The sequence below is a fragment of the Lissotriton vulgaris genome, chromosome 2_1, assembly GCF_964263255.1.
Source record: "Lissotriton vulgaris chromosome 2_1, aLisVul1.2, whole genome shotgun sequence".
In the NCBI taxonomy this organism is placed as follows: domain Eukaryota; kingdom Metazoa; phylum Chordata; class Amphibia; order Caudata; family Salamandridae; genus Lissotriton; species Lissotriton vulgaris.
Genome location: NC_141687.1, coordinates 1539685174 through 1539706157, shown reverse-complemented (window position 1 = coordinate 1539706157; position 20984 = coordinate 1539685174). Strand labels below are relative to the sequence as shown.

The 20984-nt window shown below is 48.6% G+C and overlaps 1 protein-coding gene across 1 annotated transcript in view; it reads right to left on the bottom strand.

Annotated features, from left to right (window-relative positions):
- The window catches only part of CHEK1 (checkpoint kinase 1), a 167672-nt gene that overhangs the window by 27910 nt on the left and 118778 nt on the right, over positions 1–20984 (bottom strand). The window contains exon 11 of the mRNA XM_086957409.1: positions 11239–11370. Within this exon, the coding sequence (XP_086813535.1) occupies positions 11239–11370 (132 nt within the window). The remainder of the gene's footprint in view (positions 1–11238; positions 11371–20984) is intronic.

Genomic DNA, 20984 nt, shown 5'->3' with positions numbered 1-20984 from the left:
ACGGAGCCTTGTTAGAGTGCGTGCCCATCTTGGCTAGCTCGCCACGCCCTTAAGGGGATCCCCTGATACCAGGGCTTTCAGTTATCTACGGATCAAAAGAAGAAGCGAGAAAAGAAGATTGCGGACCAAAGAACATGACTGACTTGGCACCAACTCCGCCAGCCTGCCTGCTGCACCTGACCCTTGTGGAACAACTGTTTCATCCTGCCGCTGTGCAAGCCTCAAGAAACTTGGAGGGCTGCTAGTGCTTCGAAAATTGCCAAAGAAACTCCCTTGGAGTAGAGGAGCTACTCTCCTGCAGCCGCAGGCACCAAAAAAATCAAGCCCCAGCACACCGCCCTGCTGCCTATGGCGAATACCAACGCAGCAGCCACCCAGGAAGAGGTAGCAGTGCTCCTACAGATTAGAGCCATCCTCCCACCAAATGTAGGGTCACTAGGACCGACTGAAGCCGCACAACACCAACATCTGGTGTACGGGCTACTTGCAGCAGCTAAGGTTTGTTGTGTCCAGCCCAGATTCCAATGCCAATGGAGACCAACCTGCACATCAAGGGACTTCAGGGACAGTAGGACCCACATCGTGAGTGGCCCAGCTGTCCTGTTTGGCCCTCTGCAGCAAAAACCAAGAAAAAGAGTAAGTCTGCAACGGCTGCCACCCGAGGCCTCAAAGCCCCTAGGCCCTCATGCTCCAGATCCCAAGTCCAAGCGAGGTGACAGTGCCAACAGGGTCCCCAAACCCAGAGAAGCTAAACCCACCCTTGGGTTTGCTCAGACTGGGCTTCCAGTCATCACCTGCAGGCTCTTTCTTCAGGCCCCCTCCAAACGCGAGTGACTCCAGTAGTGAATCCAACGCCAAAAGACACCACTCCATCCGAGGCACACAGCCCAAGAATAATTGGACCAAGGGTGTACCTGGTACCTGCGAACAGAGGATTTCAATGGTTGCGCCCCCATGTGGATACCCTCGGACTGACAAATCCCCCTGCCGCCCCCCCCCCCTCCCACACTGAAGTGAATGGGACACCCGACGCCGTAACACACCTCTGCAATCAGATGCCCCAGAGCCTTATGAGGTACATGTTGGTGTGGCCTTAGACCTTTCCCCATAGTCGCTTAAGTCCTGAAGAACAGTTCTGTAAGTCGTTGACAGGTGTCTGAATGCAATACATATTTTCCCTCCACAGGATAACATAACCGATCTAGAAATTGCACTGTGTGCATTTGTGAAAATTTTTAAAATTGATACCTTGGCAAAGCACTTACTTGATTCTGCTGATCTTGGTATCTAAATTTATATAAAAGCACGTTATTTTCATAAATTGGGGTTGGATTTCTTTATCGAGTGCAGTTTCAAATACTACCTCTGTGTGGTAATAAATGCTGAGCACTACCCTCTGATATGCCTAACTGCTCGCCCACACTAACAAAAAAGAGAGCATTTGGGGTGTTAATGTGCTTCTGTAATTCCACTGGGGGTTGTCTGAACTCTGCACAGTACACCTCATTTTGGTGCACTATATAGTGAGCCAGCTTCCTACAACGTAGTTCTGGCAGTGTCAAAGACACGTGTGAATCACTTGCTCTGCTGCAGCTTGTCCATCTCCAATTTACGGGGTTTTAGATTTTACTGACCTCTGCTGGTCGTTTTCTATCAAGAAAGGTAAATAGAAGCAGTTGCCAGAAAAATAAATTTAAAATTAAATCCCCCAGCAAAAAGCAATTCTGATATTTTACAGACCTCTACTGGTCGTTTCTATCAAGACAGGTAAACAGAGGAAGTTGAACAGAAAAAAAGTCCCTAAGCGGAAACAGACAAGTCCTAGGGCTGATGTCCAGAGCCCACAAAGTACATACAGATATAAGTATATACTAAAGTATAGAAAAGAGGTCTTGAATGCTCAACCTTAAAAAGGACCTCCCATATTTGATGAAGCACCTAGAATTCCACTGTGAACAAGGTTGAGGAAATTCAGACAGGGGTAATGTTTCTGGTCGAGTTGGTTGCGACGCAGCTGGCATACCTTGTGGAGCCAGGGACAAGTGTTGTGGTGCCAATTACATATACTGTGGGTCTGGCAGAGTCACCTGCAGCACCAGTACAGTAATGTAACCCATCTTCGAAGATGATGATCCTGATGGAATAGTGCGCTAAGGTGGTGTTGATCACACCCCTGAACCTTCAGACAGCACTGGAACCATGTACAGGGTAGCCTAGGTTACCAATGGCAAGCGGAAAGAATGAAGTAAAGGGAGCCAGTTGGTACAGTGTCATAAGAGCTCCAAAAGCGAATCCCATCGGACCCACGGGGCCAGTTGGCACTCAAGAGAGGGGCTATGGTTCTTTGGAACATATTGTACACTGCACTCAAAAACATTGCTGGATCTACGTGGAGGGAGAGTCTCTGAACTGAGTCATCTCTTCTTTTCATTTTCACTTCGACAATGGCCGTGACTCTGGCGTCTTCGACCATGCCCTGAATTTGCGACTTTCTTGACATTCATCCCTTGTTTGGGCCACAAACATCTTGGCCTTCCTCTCCTTAATACCCCTATGGTGCATACAGCAAAAACAGCCACAGGCCTTTACATTGTGACCTGAGCCTGAGCACCACATGCAGATTTTATGCAAGTCCAAAATGGCCATCTGTCCATCACAGTCCCTATACTAAAGATGCTAATGTTGACTTTCTCCTGAGGAAATTCGAACTCTGGATTCGCATTAATGGTGTGTAAAAAGGCAATATGTCATCAAGGAAGCTTTATTTCTCCGAAGCCACCATGAAGACATCACTTCCAGTGCCTAGACCACCAAACTCTCTGGCGTAGGATGTTGTGTAAAAAAAGGAGGGTCACTTGGTGGTGGGCGATGGCACTAAGCTACCTGCCTATTAACTGGTGGTGCTAACGAGGGTTTCGCCCAAGTGCCCAAAAGGGTGTCTTTAAGGGCTTCATTAACCAGCAGTAGAGGTTCTGAAAATGCCTAACGAGGCTGGAGAACCACTGTTAAACATTGATCGTCTCCACCATATTGGTATTTTGTGGTCCAGTACTTTTTCCACCCTTCGCATAACGACAGCAGTAGAGACGCTTTCCTCAGTGAAAGAGCCAGAAGACGAAATGAGGCCAGTCCCTGCAGAAGTATCCAGCCGCTAGCATTTTGGGAGCTCTTTGAAGCAATTATCATCATATTGGGGAACAGAATTTATTAAAATTGCTATTGTGTCAATCAGTGTTGTAGGCACCTGGACGCCCAGCTTGCCACATGCCTGTGGCTGCCAGTTCCTGCTTGTTCCATACTGATCCAGTAACATCGCAGCTGCCTGGGGTTTCCTGCTGGTGTTTTCCCACTCACTGTTCTTTCCACCAGCAGAAGCCCTGCACACCACATGACCTACTTAATGCAGCCCGCAGTCCACAGCGCGGCAGAAGTGCGCAAAAGGCGTGCCAAAGACAAGCCTATCTGCGCTTGTCAACACCTGTACCGTGCCCAGCGCCACAAACCCGGGCCCTGCTGCTGCTACAAAAGATACACCATCACTGAGCTTTACACCCTAAACACTACAACAGACACAGCCATCGTGCCGACCCACGCTCAATTGTAGGACCTTTCACCTGCACTCACTGCCACTTCACCTGCAACTACACACACACACCAGACCACTGACCAGCCCCACCCTGAACAAACCACGGACACCACCTGAACAAACACCAACTTGCTTACGCCCTTCTCAACACACGCTCACTATGCAAGCATTCCACTGAATTATGGTACCTCATTGCTACCGTTGCACCTGACATAGTCTTCCTCACTGAGACCTGACTCAACCCCACATCAGCCCCAGGCATTGCCACCACGATCCATGACGGATATAAAATCATTCACTAGGACCAAACCAACAACCAGGGAGGAGAAACAGCCATATCCGCAAAGAGACCATACAGTGTACCACTACCACCACCAACCCCATTGAACATCTCAACTTCAAGCTCCACACGGACAAGACAACCATCAGAGGCACCCTAGCATACCGACCCCCAGACCTGCGCGCCAGTTTCTGCAACACCATTGCAGACTTCATTGCGGCCCTAGCCTTAGAATCCAAGGACTAGATCTTACTTGGAGACCTCAATTGTCACATCGACAATCCCAATGACAAAAACATCGCACACCTCCTCAACAGTATGAGCATCGTTGGATTGACCCAAACTGTCCACAACCCTACACACATCGCAGGACACACGCCGAACCCAATTTTCACCTCCAGTAACCGCGTCAAATGCAGCCATGTCATAGAACTCACATGGACCCATCACTCCATCGTCCACTTCAGCATCTCCTGGCCCCACACCGCCACCTCTAAGATGACCAACTCCCACCACCGTAGATGGAACAAAAGCTCTGAGACAAACTGGGCGAACGCCCTCATAATCTCCAACCCTGGGACGGCCACCAACCTCAAACAGGAAACTAAAAAATTTAAACGCCTGGATCACCAATTGAGCAGACAGCTTCTACCTCATCAAGAGCAGCATAAAGGGAAAATCCTCTAAAAAGGACAGCCAGTACACCCAAGAACTCAGAACAGCGAAATGAGACAGCAAACCGTTGGGGAGAGATGGCGCACCAGCAAGGATACCTCAGATGGGCAGCGTTGAAGATCTCCCGCAACATCTACCACCGCCTGCTGAGGGTAACAAAGAAGACCACCATTACCGCGAGCATTGAAACCAGCGCTAGGAACACCAAGGAACTTTTCAGCATCGCTAAGGAATTCTCCAAACTGGCTGCAAGGAAAACAACATTACAACCTCACAGGGGCTGTGCGACAACCTCACCCACTTCTTTCACAAGATATCAACCATAAACAGAAACACTTTCTCTACAGATATGCCACCACGGTAACCAACACGAACCACACACTGACCACCTGTAACATCCTCTTCACCCACGACACCACCTCCACCATGAAATCCATCCACTCTGGAGCTCCCACAGACCCATGCCCACGCCACATCTTCAACCTCGGAAACTAAGGGATCGGCCAGGAACTCACCACCCTACTCAACACCTCTATCACCACCACAACATTTGCAGATGCCTGGAAACACACCAAAGTCAGACCACTACTCAAAAAACCCTCCACCGACTCCAGCAAACTCAAAAACTATCGACCAATCTCCCTGTTCCCATTCCTAGTGAACATACTGGAAAAGATAATCAACAATCAAGTCAAGACACACCTAGAGCAGAACCAGCTACTCGACGCCTCCCAACCCGGCTTCAGCAGCAAACACAGGACCGAAACAGCCCTGATAGCAGCCACCAACATCCAAACCCTCCTCAACCGAGGAGAAACAGCAGCTTTGATTCTCTTTTAACTCCTTCAACACCGTATCCCACCACACACTGATCGAAAGATGCAACCATATCGGCATCCAAGGGGACATGCTCAGATGGAACACATCCATCACCGGAAGAACCCAGAGAATCTACCTCCCACCTGTTACCCATGAACCCAAGGCGACCACCTGCTGTGTCCTCCAGGGCTCAATATTCAGCCCCACGCTCTTCAACGCATATATGGCCCGCTGGCCAACACGGTCAGATCGCCCGTTTTCAACATAATTTCCTATGCAGAAGCCACCCAACTTATCCTCTCACTCACTGATGACCCCACCACTACCAGAACCAACTTCCACAGATGCATGACAAACGTTGGTGAATGGATGCAGCTGAAAACAGACAAGACGGAAGTACTGAACTTTTCACAACAGCAGAAACACATGGAACGACTCCAGGTGGTCATCAGACCTAGGTGCCCGCACCCACGACCTCCAACCATGCCAGAAACCTCAAAATCATTGACAATAAACACACCATGAAATCACAGATTAAAGCTGTCTGCTCTGCCTGCTTTCTCACTCTGCGCATGCTACGTAAGATCTTCAAGTGGCTACCCCTACACATGACACGCATTGTGACCAAACCCTCATCAACAGCTGACTGGACTATGGCAATGCCCTCAACATAGGAATCGCTGCACACCTTCTAAAGAGACTTCAGACCATACAGAACGCCACAGGTTCACTCGCAGCCTTCCCCGACGAACCCACATCACCCCCACCTCCGGAAACTCCACTGGCTCCACGTACAGAAGAGATGGCAATTCAAGCCGCTAACTCATGCACACAAGGATCTACACACAACCAAGGACCAGCCTACATTAACAACTACCTGAACTTCCACCAACCATGGAAAAGACTACGATCAGCCTCCATTTTACTTGCCCATACTCCCCTCATCTACCGAAGCAGAAGTAGCGGAAGCTTCTTCTCCCACATTGCAGCAAAGACCTGGAACAGTCCCCCATGCACTTTTGGACCATCACCTCACTGCCGGAATTCCGAATGGCTCTTAAGACCAGGCTGTTTGAATAAGCTTGCAAGCGCCTGGATACCCTATCAGGTGATTAGCCGCGCTTTATACATCCTGATTGATTTGTTGACTGAAAAGACTGTGCAACGTCTGGAGTGGTAAGGGCAAAGTATCAGAATCACAAGGATTGCCCGCTAGCTACGCTCCAGTAGTTACAGACTGCAGCCTCAGTCTAGGTGTGGTAGGATCCTGCTCGAAGTCTGACAGCATAATGGGTTGCACATCCTCCTCCAGTGTCACTGGCGTTGGCACCAGCGTCAACGCATAGGGAACAAGTAGAGTGGATGGAGCCAGCACCAGAGCAGATTTGGAACCTGATGTGGGCCTGAGGGAAACATACGGCGCCAAGAGCAGACGTGCCAGTGGAAGCCCAACTGGAGGCACCTGTGGATGCTTCGGGCATGAAGCACGCCAGTGGGAACTTTCAAAGTGCAGAAAATAGGCAGCATGGCCTCCGTAAATACTTCTTATTGCTGCAAAGCTGTCGACAGACCCAGAAATTTGGGGTGCATCAGGACTAGACTCTGAATATGCTCAGAATCAGATCAGGAGCGACAGCAGGAGGCACGCCGACTCCCTTGCACCTTCCCTTAAGTTCGAGAGTGGCAGCAAGGAGCCAATTTCAGACTAGATTTCTTATGCTTCTTTTTGGACTAATATGAAGACTGACTGCGAATATTTGATTGGGGAAAGATTTGGGAGTGGGAACGAGACCTGCCTTTCAAATTCGACTAGTCACAGGGTGGAGTCTTTCAATGTTTGGTGACATACAAATTCACCTTGTGGTCTGGTATGGCCTTTAGATTCATCTGATCTCAGCCGACCCAGGCACACTAAGCATATTTCATGGGGGTCCATCACAGACGTGTTTGCAACAGACCCTACACAGCTTGAAATCTGTGTTTTAAGGGGTGACATTTATTATTGTGCCCTGGTGTACACATTTTTTTTAAAGGGTTTATAAAGACCAAGGATCAGATCCGGAACCCCTTCTGATGCCAACATCAATGGATGGCACTTCTATGTGACTCTGCTCATGACGTTCAGAGCAGAATGACATCAGCACAGAGCAGTACAGCACGGCCTACTGGTTTGCAGAAGTTCTGCTTTAAAGGTTCTGCAGTTAGAAGTATCCATCAGAAACTGTTCTATATAAAGTATAAGAATGTGATGGGGCATTTCCCGGAGCTATCTGGTACTGGTAAACAGAGAAATCATAAGCATGACCAGGAATACTTAAGTAGATCATCTAAAGACAAAAAAAAGTACTTGCAGGTAGTAGTTTTGCAGCTTGAACAATTTTTGGGATTCAAATGCAGTGTATTATTCGGCCATCTAGTGATTGAGTTTGGAACTGCCGGTTTGTAGTCTCTTCTAACATTTGTTTTTGGGGGGGTGGGATGGGGCATCCTTGGGGCTCTATGTCCCTACTAGTATGACGGCAGACGTACATCCATGACATCCTGCGACACAGCTGCTATATTTGATTATTTTTACCTATTGGCGATTTTTATTGTGCTGGTTATCTTCCTTTGTTTCTGTTGCATTGAGAATGTTATTTGAAATCACACCTTGTCTGGTGGAGGTAGGTGGGTCGATATGAATCCGGAAAATTCTTCAAGTTGAAAATCTACTCGCACCAGTAAGTAACCAGTTAGTTTTGCAGTGTGAGTCTTTTCTGATTCACATGCTGTGAATTGATTTTATAGCTGGGTTTCTTCTCAAAGGAGGCTGGGTTCCTCGGAGTATGTTTGCAAACAAGCGTTTTAGCACTCTTTGTCCCACTTAGACTTTTTTCTTGGCTTGGATGTCCCTATAGTACGTTTCATGAGAGTGTGTACTGAAGACTAAATGGCTGCAGCGCAGGTATCGTCCAACAACACACAGAGCTGCCCCTTTTATTTTATATTGTTGAGTGCGCTTGTGATCTTTCTTTGAGTGTTACTCCTACTGTCTTGTGACAAGATTGGATTGCTTGTACAATCCATCTTGCGATGGTACATTTTGCGGCAGGAGAGCCCTTGCACACATTGACTAAAGCTAAGAAGAATTGCTCTTCTGTGCGGATTGTTTTCGCCCTTCGCAAATAATACACAATCTCCCATCTGGCTGCCAGCGTGGGTAGGATCTTCACCGCTGGTGCCTTTGGCTGTTGGAAAAAGGCTGGTAATTGTATGACCAGATACATTTTTGGTATCAATCTGGGGTTTCTTCCCATTGTCACCTTATGAAGTAAAGTGTGGCTCACTGGTTAGAGCAGGCAGACCCTGGCAGGCAGACCCTGAAGCAGAGGTCAGACCCAGGACCAGGGTTCAATTCCCGACGCGGCAGGGTCTTGAGCTCAAATGTCCACGGACTCGATAATTCTCGCTTCGGTGCCTGACCTAATTATGGGTTCACACTCTGCAACTCTGGGCATTAAGCTTGCTTAATCTCCACAACGGCCCCCCGCGGCGGGTTGCCTGGCTTTCACCTTGGGGATGCCCTGTAGGGGCTATCTCACAGGGAAAAGCTAGGATGGGTTCCCAAGGCAAGCGCTTAGAGACCCCTGGGTTATAAGCGCTATATAAATCCAACATACAGTACAATACAATACAATACTCGTACATATTTGAAGATGTGGTTCTTTTGTGTTTAGAGCTTGGATCTCAGTCACTTTTCTTCATGAAGTGATGCAAAGCAGAAAGGCAGTTTTTTAGAAATAGAAACTTCAGCTGTTTATTGGCTCAAGCTGTGATTTCATTAGAGTACCACATTAAGATTCTATGTAGGCATGGGTGTTCTTCTTGGAGGAGAAATCTTCTTGGCTCCCTCTAAGAATCGTTTTAGCACCGGTGAGGTAAAGAAGCTTTTCCCTAATACTCAATTATGTATGCCACAATGGCCACTAGGAAGACCTTTAGCGAAGATGTCTGTTCAACAGGTGAGTGAGCCATTTGATCATTATGGCATTCTGTGACTAGTCTCGTCAGTCTTTTTCCCTGTTGCACCACTGTATGAACCTTTTAACTAGTTCTTTAATTATTTGCACAGACCCTGCTGGTAGGTTTAGGTGTCCAAACTAAGCCTTCAGGAGCCACGCTTCCAGGCTCAGGATGGCTGGTTCCAGGTTTCACACTTTTCCCCCTGTATCATCACGAGGTCTTGATTTGCAGTAAGCTCTAAGATTTGCCCCTGTGGCAACTACAGTAGATCCAAGAACCACCTTTGTCTGGCCCAGTGCAGGACTATGAAGATTGTCAGATGCTCGTGTTTGCATCTTTGTATCATGTGTGGTATCAACAGTATTGAAGGGCGGAAGCCTATGCAAATCTCCCGGACCATTTTATCGATAGGGCGTTCCCTAGAGATCCTTGGTGGTGAAATCTGGATGTGAAATTTTGGCATTTTTGAATTTTCAGGACTTGCAACCAAGTCCAAGTGTGGCATAGTGGAAGATGTACTTTATTACTACTTCTTTTAACTCCCACTCTTGTGCGATGTTACCCTGTTTGCGCAATCTGGTGTTGAGTGTTCCTTGTAGGTGTATCACCACTAGTGAAAGCCCTTTCTTGTTCACCCATTTCTACATGTAATTTGGCTACTTTGCACAGCTTGTGTGATCCTTTCCCTTTTTGCTTGTTGAGTTAGACTATTGACTTTTAAGCTGCTGGCTCCTTGAAGGCCTATTTCCCCAGGTTGCAGACAATGAGCAGGAATTTATTTTCTGGTCAAGAAGTAGTGGCTCCAGCAGGCAGCATGACTCCGTCTGCTATTCCTCCAATTGCACCCCATGGTATGCCGTGATGTAATCTGGGGTGAAAGTCTCAAAGGGTTGGAGACCACTCCCCTCTTTTGGAGAGTCAGCATGCATGTCTTGCTACTCTTCCATTGACTCCCATGCTTCTGAAATGGCATGTTCGAGGAACTGCTCTTCTTTCTCCTTGAACTGAAAGAACTCCCCATGAAGTTCTGGTGATAGTGGTGGTTTCATTTCAGCAACCTCCTGCCCTGATGGTTGCTTCTATTGCTGAGATTTCAGGAGGATTTTGTACTCTTTTAGAGAGCAATCAAACTCTTTCTTTTTTCACATGAAGGCCTCTATTTCGGCTTCCAGGCGTCTTCTCTTTTTCTCTACCCTCAAGAGAATTTTATTAATTGAGGGTTATTTCGCCTTTTCTTCGGTGTCAAGCAGTTCTTTCCTTAAGGTGCCTAGTACCTCCCACACTCAATTATTTTTCAAGGTCAGCTCAGGAGTTTTGCCTCCAGCTTTAAGCTTTGGCTTGGAAATGTAGGGCTCTTTTGGCTTCTGCTTGCCTTTCTGCATCGAAATTAACTTCGGAGCATTCCCTTGTGTTCTAAGAATCAACTGCAGAAAATCGGAAGATGGCTAGTCCTTTGAAGATTTCAAGGGTGTCTAATGTCATACACAGAGGAACACACAGCTAAATAGTCGATGATTTGGTGACCCCACTAAAAAAAAAAAAAAAACTACAAACAGTCAACTATGGACTCTACCACTTCATCGTGGAATAATGCACAGCACGTGAATCCAGAAAAGATGCACGCTGCAAAACCCATTCATAGTTACATACTTTTGGAAAGTTTTAGACGTAACTGGAACAAGCAGGGATTTTTTTTTACACAGATACGGGGCCTGTCTTCCGGGATGGAGATAATGCATATCAAAATACTCTTGGATACTAAAAGGTTTGGTTTCTTTAAACTGCAATTGGGATAGTCAACTTACGCCACTCAGCACACTCAGTGCCTTGTTCTATCCTCAAGCTATCTACATGCTGATATGAAGATATCAAGTACCTGGTTGGTGCAGCTTCTCTTCCAAGTGTATCCCATTTTTTCACAGACGTCCTTAAGGGTACTGTATGACCGGTCACCATCCAGCTTCGTAAAGAAACGGGTAAGCCTTTTCACCAAACGGTGCCATGGATTCTGAAACAGAAAAAAAGTTTAAAACCTACAAAAACATACACACCTCACCAAAGCCATGTCAGGGATTCAAACAGTAATAGCTCACATTTTTAAAGAATTTCACTATATAAAAATTCAACAGTCTTCTCCGTCCACAGTACACTGGAAGGATTAGTAACTTACCTGTAATCCTAGTTCTCTTCCAGGGGTATCCTCATCAAAGTCTTAAGCACATGAATATTCCCGCCCATGCGAGGGACCCCAGAAACACATATATATGTGAAAACCATATATGTAGCTCTACATATATGTATATAGACATATATAAAAACATACAATGCAGCCTTCCCTAGACACGCTGAACGATGCTGCAAGAGAAGTCTTTGCACATAAATATATTCCAATAAAGCAGGGAGAAAGAAAGCCTTTGAAAACGGCTTTATTATACAGCAGAAAAGGTAATCCTGCAAGGAAAGTGAAAACATTGACCGCACATAGGCTGCATTGCAGAGGAAACACCAGTGTAGAAAGCTGAAAAGCGAACCCACATAAACAGTAACAATAAACTGGCACCGTGCCTTTAAGGCAGCCATGACCCCTAGCTCCCATCATGCCTCAGGGGTGACAGGTGAGTTGTTCTTTGCGGATAACCGCAGACCATTTTAGAAACAAATGTATGTCTCATGATCACTTGCCCGGGGAGGTGGGTGGGTTGCTTATGACTTTGATGAGGATACCCCTGGAAAGAACTAGGATTACAGGTAAGGAGTAGTTTCTTTTCTGTAACTCCAGTTCTGTAGTAGGGGTATCTCCGTTATAGTCATAATCTAGTGAATAGTCCCACCCATGTGCGTGTACCCCGGAGCAATCAAAAATAATCTCTTAAAGTGTCGAAAAAATGCAGAACTGCACAGACACTTAAGAGAGAATTTAAAGACATGTAATGCAGCCTATAAAAGGCTACACTGTCCAGTACTTCAGCTAGAAATTCCACCAAAAATCCACAAAACAGCAAAGCCTGTCCAGATTTTTCTTGCCTTCAGCACAAACCCCTCTGGATGATAGAGAGGAAGACATGGACAGACAAGCCCCGTAGGCTGCCATTATGTGGCTCAGAATAGGATACTGTGCCTTTAAGAGAACTTTCCAGAACTTCACAGTATCCCAGAATGCCCTGCAGGTCCCTCTTACTTTCAGTTCTTTTTGAAGGCGTAACACGCCAGACCTGTAGCATTCCTCACATGAATATCTGTCTCCACCGGGGAGGAGGGCGGGCGCTTATGACTAACAGAGATACCCCTACTACAGAACTGGAGTTACAGAAAAGAAACTACTCCTTCTGTAGTAGGGGATCTCTGTGTATAGTCATAATCTAGTGAATAGAATGGCAAGCCCATCCCCACACCAAAGCGGCGGTGGAGAAAAGAACCAACACCACTATTGTGCGAACAAGTTCCGCAGCGAAGCCTGTCCAACCTGAGCATCCGCCCTGGCATCAGTGTCCCGACAGTAATGCTTAACAAAGGTATGAACCGACTTCCAAGTGGCGGCCTTGCACATTTCTGCAATCGGCACATTACGGAGCAAGGCGGTCGTGGCAGCTTTGCCCCTGGTGGAATGAGCCTTAGGCTTACCTCCTAAGGTCTTATTAGCTTTCTGGTAACATAGTTGTATGCAGGACACAATCCACCTAGAGATGGACTGCTTAGAGGTCGCAAGACCAGTCCTGACCGATCCATAATTGATAAACAATTGGTCTGACCTACGAATACCTTTGGTCTTATCCAGATAAAATTTCAACACCCTCCTAACATCCAGGGAATGTAGAGACCTTTCCGCTGGAGATGAAGGATTCTGAAAAAACGTAGGCAAAGTTATAGTTTGGTTGACATGAAAGTCAGAAATAACCTTGAGAAGAAATTTAGGGTGAGTACGCATAACAACCTTAGCAGCATGAAATACAGTATAAGGTTCATTACAACACAACGCCTGAATTTTACTCACTCTGCGGGCCGATGTAATGGCCACGAGGAACGCTGCCTTCCAGGACAGGTGCTGCAACGAAGCCTTATGAATGGGTTCAAAAGGCTCCTTCATCAAACTGGACAGCACCACATTCAATTCCCATGAAGGCGAAGGAAGCCTGACAGGAGGGAACACTTTCTTCAAGCCTTCCAAAAAGTCTTTGATCACAGGGATCTGGAAGAAGGAAGTCTGTGAAGGGCTTTTCCTGTAGGCAGTCAATGCAGCGAGATGAACCTTAATGGAATGAACATTAAGGCCAGACCGCGCCAAATGCAGAAGGTAAGGAAGGATGACATCTTCCTTGCACGTCGTTGGGTCAAAGTTTCTGGACACACACCAGATATAAAACCTCTTCCAATTGTAAGCGTAGGAAGTCGGAGTGGAAGGTCTCTTAGACTCCTTCAGTATGTCCATGCAATCTTCGGGCAGATTCAAATGGCCATATTGCACTATCTCAGGAGCCATGCCGCCAAACTCAAGGACGAGAGGTTGGGGTGCAACATCTGCCCCCGAACTTCGTGAGAAGGTCCGGCCTGTACGGCAACCGTATGTGTGGAAGGCGGGACCGGTGTAGAAGGTCCGTGAACGACCACTGTCTGGGCCATTCCGGGGCAATCAGGATCATCCGTGCCCTGGACCGGGACAGCTTGATGAGCACCGCTGGAATCAGGGGAATGGGCGGAAAAGCGTAAACAAAGCTGTTCGACCAGTTGATCCAGAGTGCATTCCCTCCAGGTACTACCTTGCTGGTAGTACCTGGAGGCGAAGTCTCAGCATTTGCTGTTTTCGGCGGTGGCGAACAGATCTACGTCTGGAGTCCCCCACCTTTCGAAGACTTCTCCTAGTACGTCGTCGTTTATGACCCATTCGTGGTTTTCCTGAATCAGTCTGCTCAGTGCGTCCGTCTGAACATTCTGCACACCTGGCAGATGGGTAGCCGTTACCGTCAATCCTCTGGCCAGAAGCCAGATCGTCTGCGCCTCCAGAGACAGGGTGCGCGATCTCGACCCCCCCTGCTTGTTGAGGTAATACATCGTGGTCGTATTGTCCGTCTGTACACGCAGAGAGTTGGTCCGGAAGGACGGATGAAAGGCCTTCAGTGACAAGGGAACAGCTCTGAGTTCCAGGAAATTGATGTGATACGTGGACTCCGTCTGAGACCACGTTCCTTGAATCTGTAAGTCTCCCGAATGCGCTCCCCAGCTTTGGAGAGAAGCATCCGTCACGATAGTCTGAGTAGGAATGTCCTTGTGGAAGGGAACCCCTCTGAGGAGATTCTCCGCTTAACACCACCACTTCAGAGACTGAAGAGCATGCAGAGACAGTCGCATCTTGTCGTCCACGATCCTTTCCTCTGGTCCCATTGGTCCTCCAAGCCCTCCTGCAGAGGTCTCATGTGTAGTCGTGCAGGAGAAGTGAGGAAGATACAAGAGGCCATCGACCCCAGTAGAGAAGACACCATCCTCAATGTTGTAGATGGAGTGGTCATAAGAGCCTGAGCCTTCCGAAGGATCGATTGCTGTCGCTCCTCCGAAGGAGACACGCTTGCTGACAGCGTATTGATGGTGGCTCCCAAGTATTAAATGCACTGGACCGGGATCGGGACAGACTTGGACATGTTGATGTGCAACCCCAAATTGTTCAAGAGAATGCACGTCTTCTGGAAGTCTGCTTGAGCTTCCGAGAAGGAGGAGGCCTTGATCAACCAATCGTCCAGATACAGGTAGACCAACACCTTGTTCTTCCTGAGGTGTGCCGCTACCACTGCCATGCACTTCGAGAATGTCCTGGGCGCTGATTTCAGTCCGAAAGGCAGCACTGTGTATTGGTAATGGTTGGTGCCGACTTGAAATCGCAGAAACTTCCTGTGTTTGTACGCGATTGGCACGTGGAAGTACGCATCCTTTAGGTCTATGGCACAAAGCCAGTCCCCCTGTTGCAACTGAGGATAAATCTGATGCAACAACAGCATACGAAAATTTTCTCTGCGAATCCACTTGTTTGCCTGCCACAAGTCCAGAATGGGCCTGAACTCGTTCTTGTCCTTCTTGCGAACCAAAAAGAACCGGGAGTACAGACCTCTTCCTCTTTGAGACAGAAGAACGTCTTCTATCGCCCTTTTCCTTAACAGGATATCGGCCTCCGCCTGGAGCTCGCGCAGTTGATACTGCGAGCTGACCGGAGGGATCACTGGAGGAGGGCTGATGAACCGAAGACTGTATCCATGGCAAACAATATTCAGCACCCACTTGTCCTGAGTAATTTTTCTCCACTCTGCCAGAAAAAATTGAACGCTTCCCCCACCGGAGCGGGTAATGGATGAAGGGGAAGTAACCGCTCAGGGTCGAGACCCGGCCGGGCCCTTGTTCGCGGTAGAGGACTGTTGCCCTCCTCTACCTTTCTGACGTTTCTGGAAGGGTCTCCGGAACTGATGCTGTTGTTGCTGCTGCTGTCCCGAAGACTGCCCCCGTCCTCTTTCCTGTGCGCCGTAGCGCCTCTGGAAAGGCCTGAAGGATTTCTTCTCTTTGGGCTTCTCCAAGCCCACAGCCGTCAGGGTCTCTGCCTCCGCCTTTATGCGGGCCATCTCATCATCTGCGTGTTTACCGAAAAGGGTCTCTCCGGAAAAGGGCAGATTGGCCACCCGCTGCTGGTCCTCCGGCTTGAGTGACGAGAGCCGTAGCCAGGCATGCCGACGCTGGTTGATTCCATGGCAGTAACCATGTGCGGCGAACAGGGAGGTGTCTGCTGCTGCACTGATCACCTGGTTTGAAACCAGCATCCCTTTCTTGAGGATCTCTTGGAAGTCCTTCCTCTTGTCTCTCGGTAGCAGTTCCACGAATTGTTGAAGGGAGTCCCACAGCGCCCGGTCGTAACGGCCTAGCAGAGCCGTATCGCTGGCAGCTTTCATGGCTGCGGAAGCGGTCCCACGCGCTTTCCTTCCTGCTGAGTCGATCCACCGACTCTCCTTATCTGGCGGCACAGTGGATGACGGGGAGGTAGAATGTAATTTCCTGGCCGCCGTCACAATCACTGAATCCGGTACCGGATCCATTCTCAGGAATGCAGGGTCCGAATCCGGGGCCCTGTACTTCTTCCGAAGCCGGGACGGAGCGGCCTTCACCACCGCTGGCGTGAGAAACAGCTCCTCCGCAGGTTCCTTCAATCCAGGCACCAGAGGCAGCAGAGGGCGAGACAAGTGCTTCTTGTGAAGCGTCTCGAATATCACAGACGTTGTAGGTGTTGGAGCAGTCACCGTGATACCTAACTTCGCAGCCCCCCTCAGGAGAACTTCCAGGAACTTGGCAATGTCGTCCACTGAGGGATCCAGGTCTCTGGAGAATCCGATAAGGTCGGCGAGTAGGAAGTATGGGTCCTGTAAGAGTCTGTGCGGGACCTGGACCCCCTCCTCCTATGGCGACGCCTTGATCTGGTGGAGGATCTATGACGACTCCTTGATCTTCCTCTCCGTCCGGAGCGTGAACGGGACCTCCTCGGCCGAGGACGATCAACCGGGTCCACCGGAACGGGTGACTTGGGTTTGGACGGAGCCTTTGGTCTAGGCGTACCCTTCGGAGGCGTCGGAAGCTTAGGCAACTAAGTCGACCTCGGAGGAACCGGAGGTGGCTCCTCAGGCAACCCCGATCCAGGCTGAGGTGGAGGCAACGAAGGCGGAGTAGGTGTCCTCGGACGGGGACCCCCCTGTAACGGAGGAGGGGGAGTCATCTTCCCCGAAGGGGTATACACCTCGGAATACACCGAGCGCGGCGAACCCCCTTCTTTTCCAGCCTGGGACGTAGGCGAACCTCCCACGGTGTCAGGTCTACTTCCACCTCTTTTCGGCGTCGAAGAACGGCGACCATACGGCGAGCGTCGGCCCCTGGACGTCGAGCGTCTCTTCATCGGCGTCGAATGCCTTCGGCGCCTCGGCGGTGACCTTCCGTGCCTGAACGGAGACCTTTTGCGCCTCGACGTCGAACCTCATGCGCCTCGACGGTGACCTCATGCGCCTCGACGGCGACCTCATGCGCCTCGACGGCGACCTCATGCGCCTCGACGGTGACCTCATGCGCCTCGACGGCGACCTCATGCGCCTCGACGGCGACCTCATGCGCCTCGACGGCGACCTCATGCGCCTCGACGGTGACTTCCTGTGCCTCGACGGCGACCTGGGCTTTGACGGCGACCTCGACGGCGAGGAACTCACCGACGACGCCCGCCTCCTCGCCGACGGCGAACGGCGGTATCGCCTCGACGGCGAGCGCCGACGCCTGGCTCGTCGACGCCGATCGCTCGACTTCGACGCCGACGAGGATCACGATGACACAGACACCGGAGACTTCGAAGGTCTGGTAACATCCCTCGACGCCGAGCCTCGCCGTCGTTTCGTCTCCGACGATGGGGAACAGACCGCAGTCATTCCTCTCCTTTCCCTCAGGGTCCTGCCAGAGAACCCTTGGCAGATAACACACTCCTCTGGAACATGAGAAGCTGGAAGGCAGAGGATACACACCTCATGGTGGTCCGACCTGGCCTTTTTCCTGGAGCACTCTGGGCATTTGTCGAATAAGGCAGGCATCTTTGACAAAAAACAGAGTGAGAAAGCCAAGAAGAAAGGCCCCAAAGTACAATAAAGTACTTAAACTGTGAAGAATAGTGAAAAAACACCAAATAAGTCCCAAAAGGGAGAGCTCAATGCTCCAGGGTCCTGCTAGCAGGAGCAGGAAAAAAGAACTGAAAGTAAGAGGGACCTGCAGGGCATTCTGGGATACTGTGAAGTTCTGGAAAGTTCTCAAAGGCACAGTATCCTATTCTGAGCCACATAATGGCAGCCTATGGGGCTTGTCTGTCCATGTCTTCCTCTCTATTATCCAGAGGGGTTTGTGCTGAAGGCAAGGGAAATCTGGACAGGCTTTGCTGTTTTGTGGATTTTTGGTGGAATTTCTAGCTGAAGTACTGGACAGTGTAGCCTTTTATAGGCTGCATTATATGTCTTTAAATTCTCTCTTAAGTGTCTGTGCAGTTCTGCATTTTTTCGACACTTTAAGAGATCATTTTTGATTGCTCCGGGGTCCACGCAAATGGGCAGGACTATTCACTAGATTATGACTATACACAGAGATCCCCTACTACAGAAGTAATTAATCCTTCTTTTCCAGGGATCCTAATCAATAGTCATAAGCACATGAATAGAATAGCAAGCCCATCCCCTCATCCTGCAGGCAAGTAAGCAGAGAACTAGTCAGACATAGAAAACCACCATTAGGCGAACAAAGACTCCGAAAAAATCAACACTGGGACAGATTCCTCAAGGAAACCTGGCCCACTTGGGTATCTGCGCTGGAGTATGAATCTAGGCAGTAATGCCTGGTAAATGTGTGAACCAATTTCCAAGTTGCCGCTTTGCAAATCTCTGCCATCGGTACATTGTGTAGGAAAGCTACTGTTGCCGCTTTGCCCCTAGTTGAGTGAGCCTTAGGGGAAGCGAACAAAGCTTTATTTGCCAACTGGTAAGATAACTTTATACAAGAGACTATCCATCTTGAGATGGTTCATTTAGAAGCAGCAAAACCTGTTCAAACAGAACCATAGTTCACAAACAGTTGGTCAGACTTTCTCATAGATTTTGTGGCTTCCAAGTAAAACTTGAGAACCCTCTCGAGGTCCAGCGAATGTAGAGACCTTTCCGCTGGTGTCGTAGGATTGGAAAGAAAGAGGGCAATTGTCTGATTTACATGGACCTCCGATACAACCTTTGGTAGAAAGGAAGGGTGGGTTTGCAAAACCACCCTATTATGGTGGAAGACTGTATAGGGCTCTTTGGAAGATAATGCCTGAATTTCATGTGCAGAAGTGATTACTACCAGAAAAACCACCTTCCACGAAAATTGCTGCAATGTTGCCTTATGAATGGGCTCAAAAGGAGGGTCCATCAACTTGGACAATACCAGGTTCAACTCCCAAGGAGGAGAAGGAGGTCTAACAGGAGGGTAAACTTTCTTCAGCCCCTGTAGGAAGTCCTTAACCATCTGTAGTTGAAAAAAGAAAGGTTGGTTGGTTAAGAGATTTACGATAAGCCGTAATGGCTGCCAAATGTACCTTTATGGAGGAGTATTTCAATCCAGACTTGGCCAAATAGAGCAAGTATGGTAAGATGACCTCCTCCTGCCCATTAACTGGACTCCAACCGTTCTGTACACACCACAAGTAAAACCTCTTCCACTTCATAGAGTACGAGGTACTTGTAGAAGGCCTCTGACTCCTGTAGAATGTCCATGCAGTCCGAGGGAAGGTTTAGATGTCCATACTGCAGGACTTCAGGAGCCATGCTGTCAAGCTGAGCGAGGGAAGGCTGGGATAAAAGATATCCCCCCCCCCAATCTTGGTAAGAAGGTCCGGCCTGCATGGAAGCCTCCGATGCGGGTGAATTGACAGCTGCAACAGATCTGGATACCACCATTGGCAGGCCAGTCCGTTGCTATTAGGATCATCTTCATCCTGGATCTCAGGAGCTTTGCAACTACCTTCGGAATGAGAGGGAGGGATGGAAAGGCATATGCAAACGTCCATGACCAGTTTATCAAAAGTGCATTCCCCCTCGTTCCTGGTCGGTAAAACTTGGATGCGAAGGCGAGGCATTTTTTGTTTTCTTCGTCTGCGAAGAGGGTCGATGCAGGGATGACCCCACTGCTGAAAAATATCTGCCACCACGTCGTCGTTGAGCACCCAGTCTTCTTGCTCTTTGAAGTGACGGCTGAGGGAGTCTGCTCGAACATTCTGCTCCCCTGGCAGATGGACTGCTGTGATCGATAGGTTCCTGGCAAGCAGCCAGTGCCAAATCGCTTGGGCTTCGAGAGACAGAGGACGAGAACGTGTTACACCTGGTTTGTTTAAACAGTACATGGTGGTTGTGTTGTCCGTTTGAACCAATATTGATTCTGACTGTGTGGCAGGTTGAATAGCCTACAGAGCCAAGTGAACTGCCCGCAGTTCGGGCATGTTGATATGTTAAGTCTGTTCGTTGGGGGTCCATCTTCCCTAAGTCTGAAGGGGTCCTAGATGTGCACCCCAGCCCTGAAGAGAAGCGCTGGCAGAGGCTGATGAAAAGGAACTCCCACCATGAGATTCTGTGGATGCATCCACCAGAGGATAGACTTCTTCGCAATGGAGGATAGCAGAATCCGTTTGTTCCATTGACCAGAGGACTGATTCCATTTGTCTTCTAGGTCTTGCTGAAGTGGCCTCATCCTCATCTTGGATAAGAAGGTGAGCAACCCAATATACCCTTGCGGGCTCGGGCAGAGTTTATTATAATGAAAGATGGCCAGCAAGGGGTTTTATTGTTTTCTAATTTCTCAGCACTGTTAGGACCTGTTTTGGAACAATCAAAGTACCTAAGCTTGAAATTAATCAGTGGCTGTCCTATGTTAATAAATTATACAGGGAGTTCCACAGAATAAGAACAAAAGATGTTACCACACTAACATCATGTTATACAATAAATGATCAATAAAATACAAGAAACCAGGATTTAGTGTTGTCTGAAAATTATTATTTAAATTCAAGGCAAAAAAAATATATTTATGTACAAAAATGATGATGTGGGGTAGGGT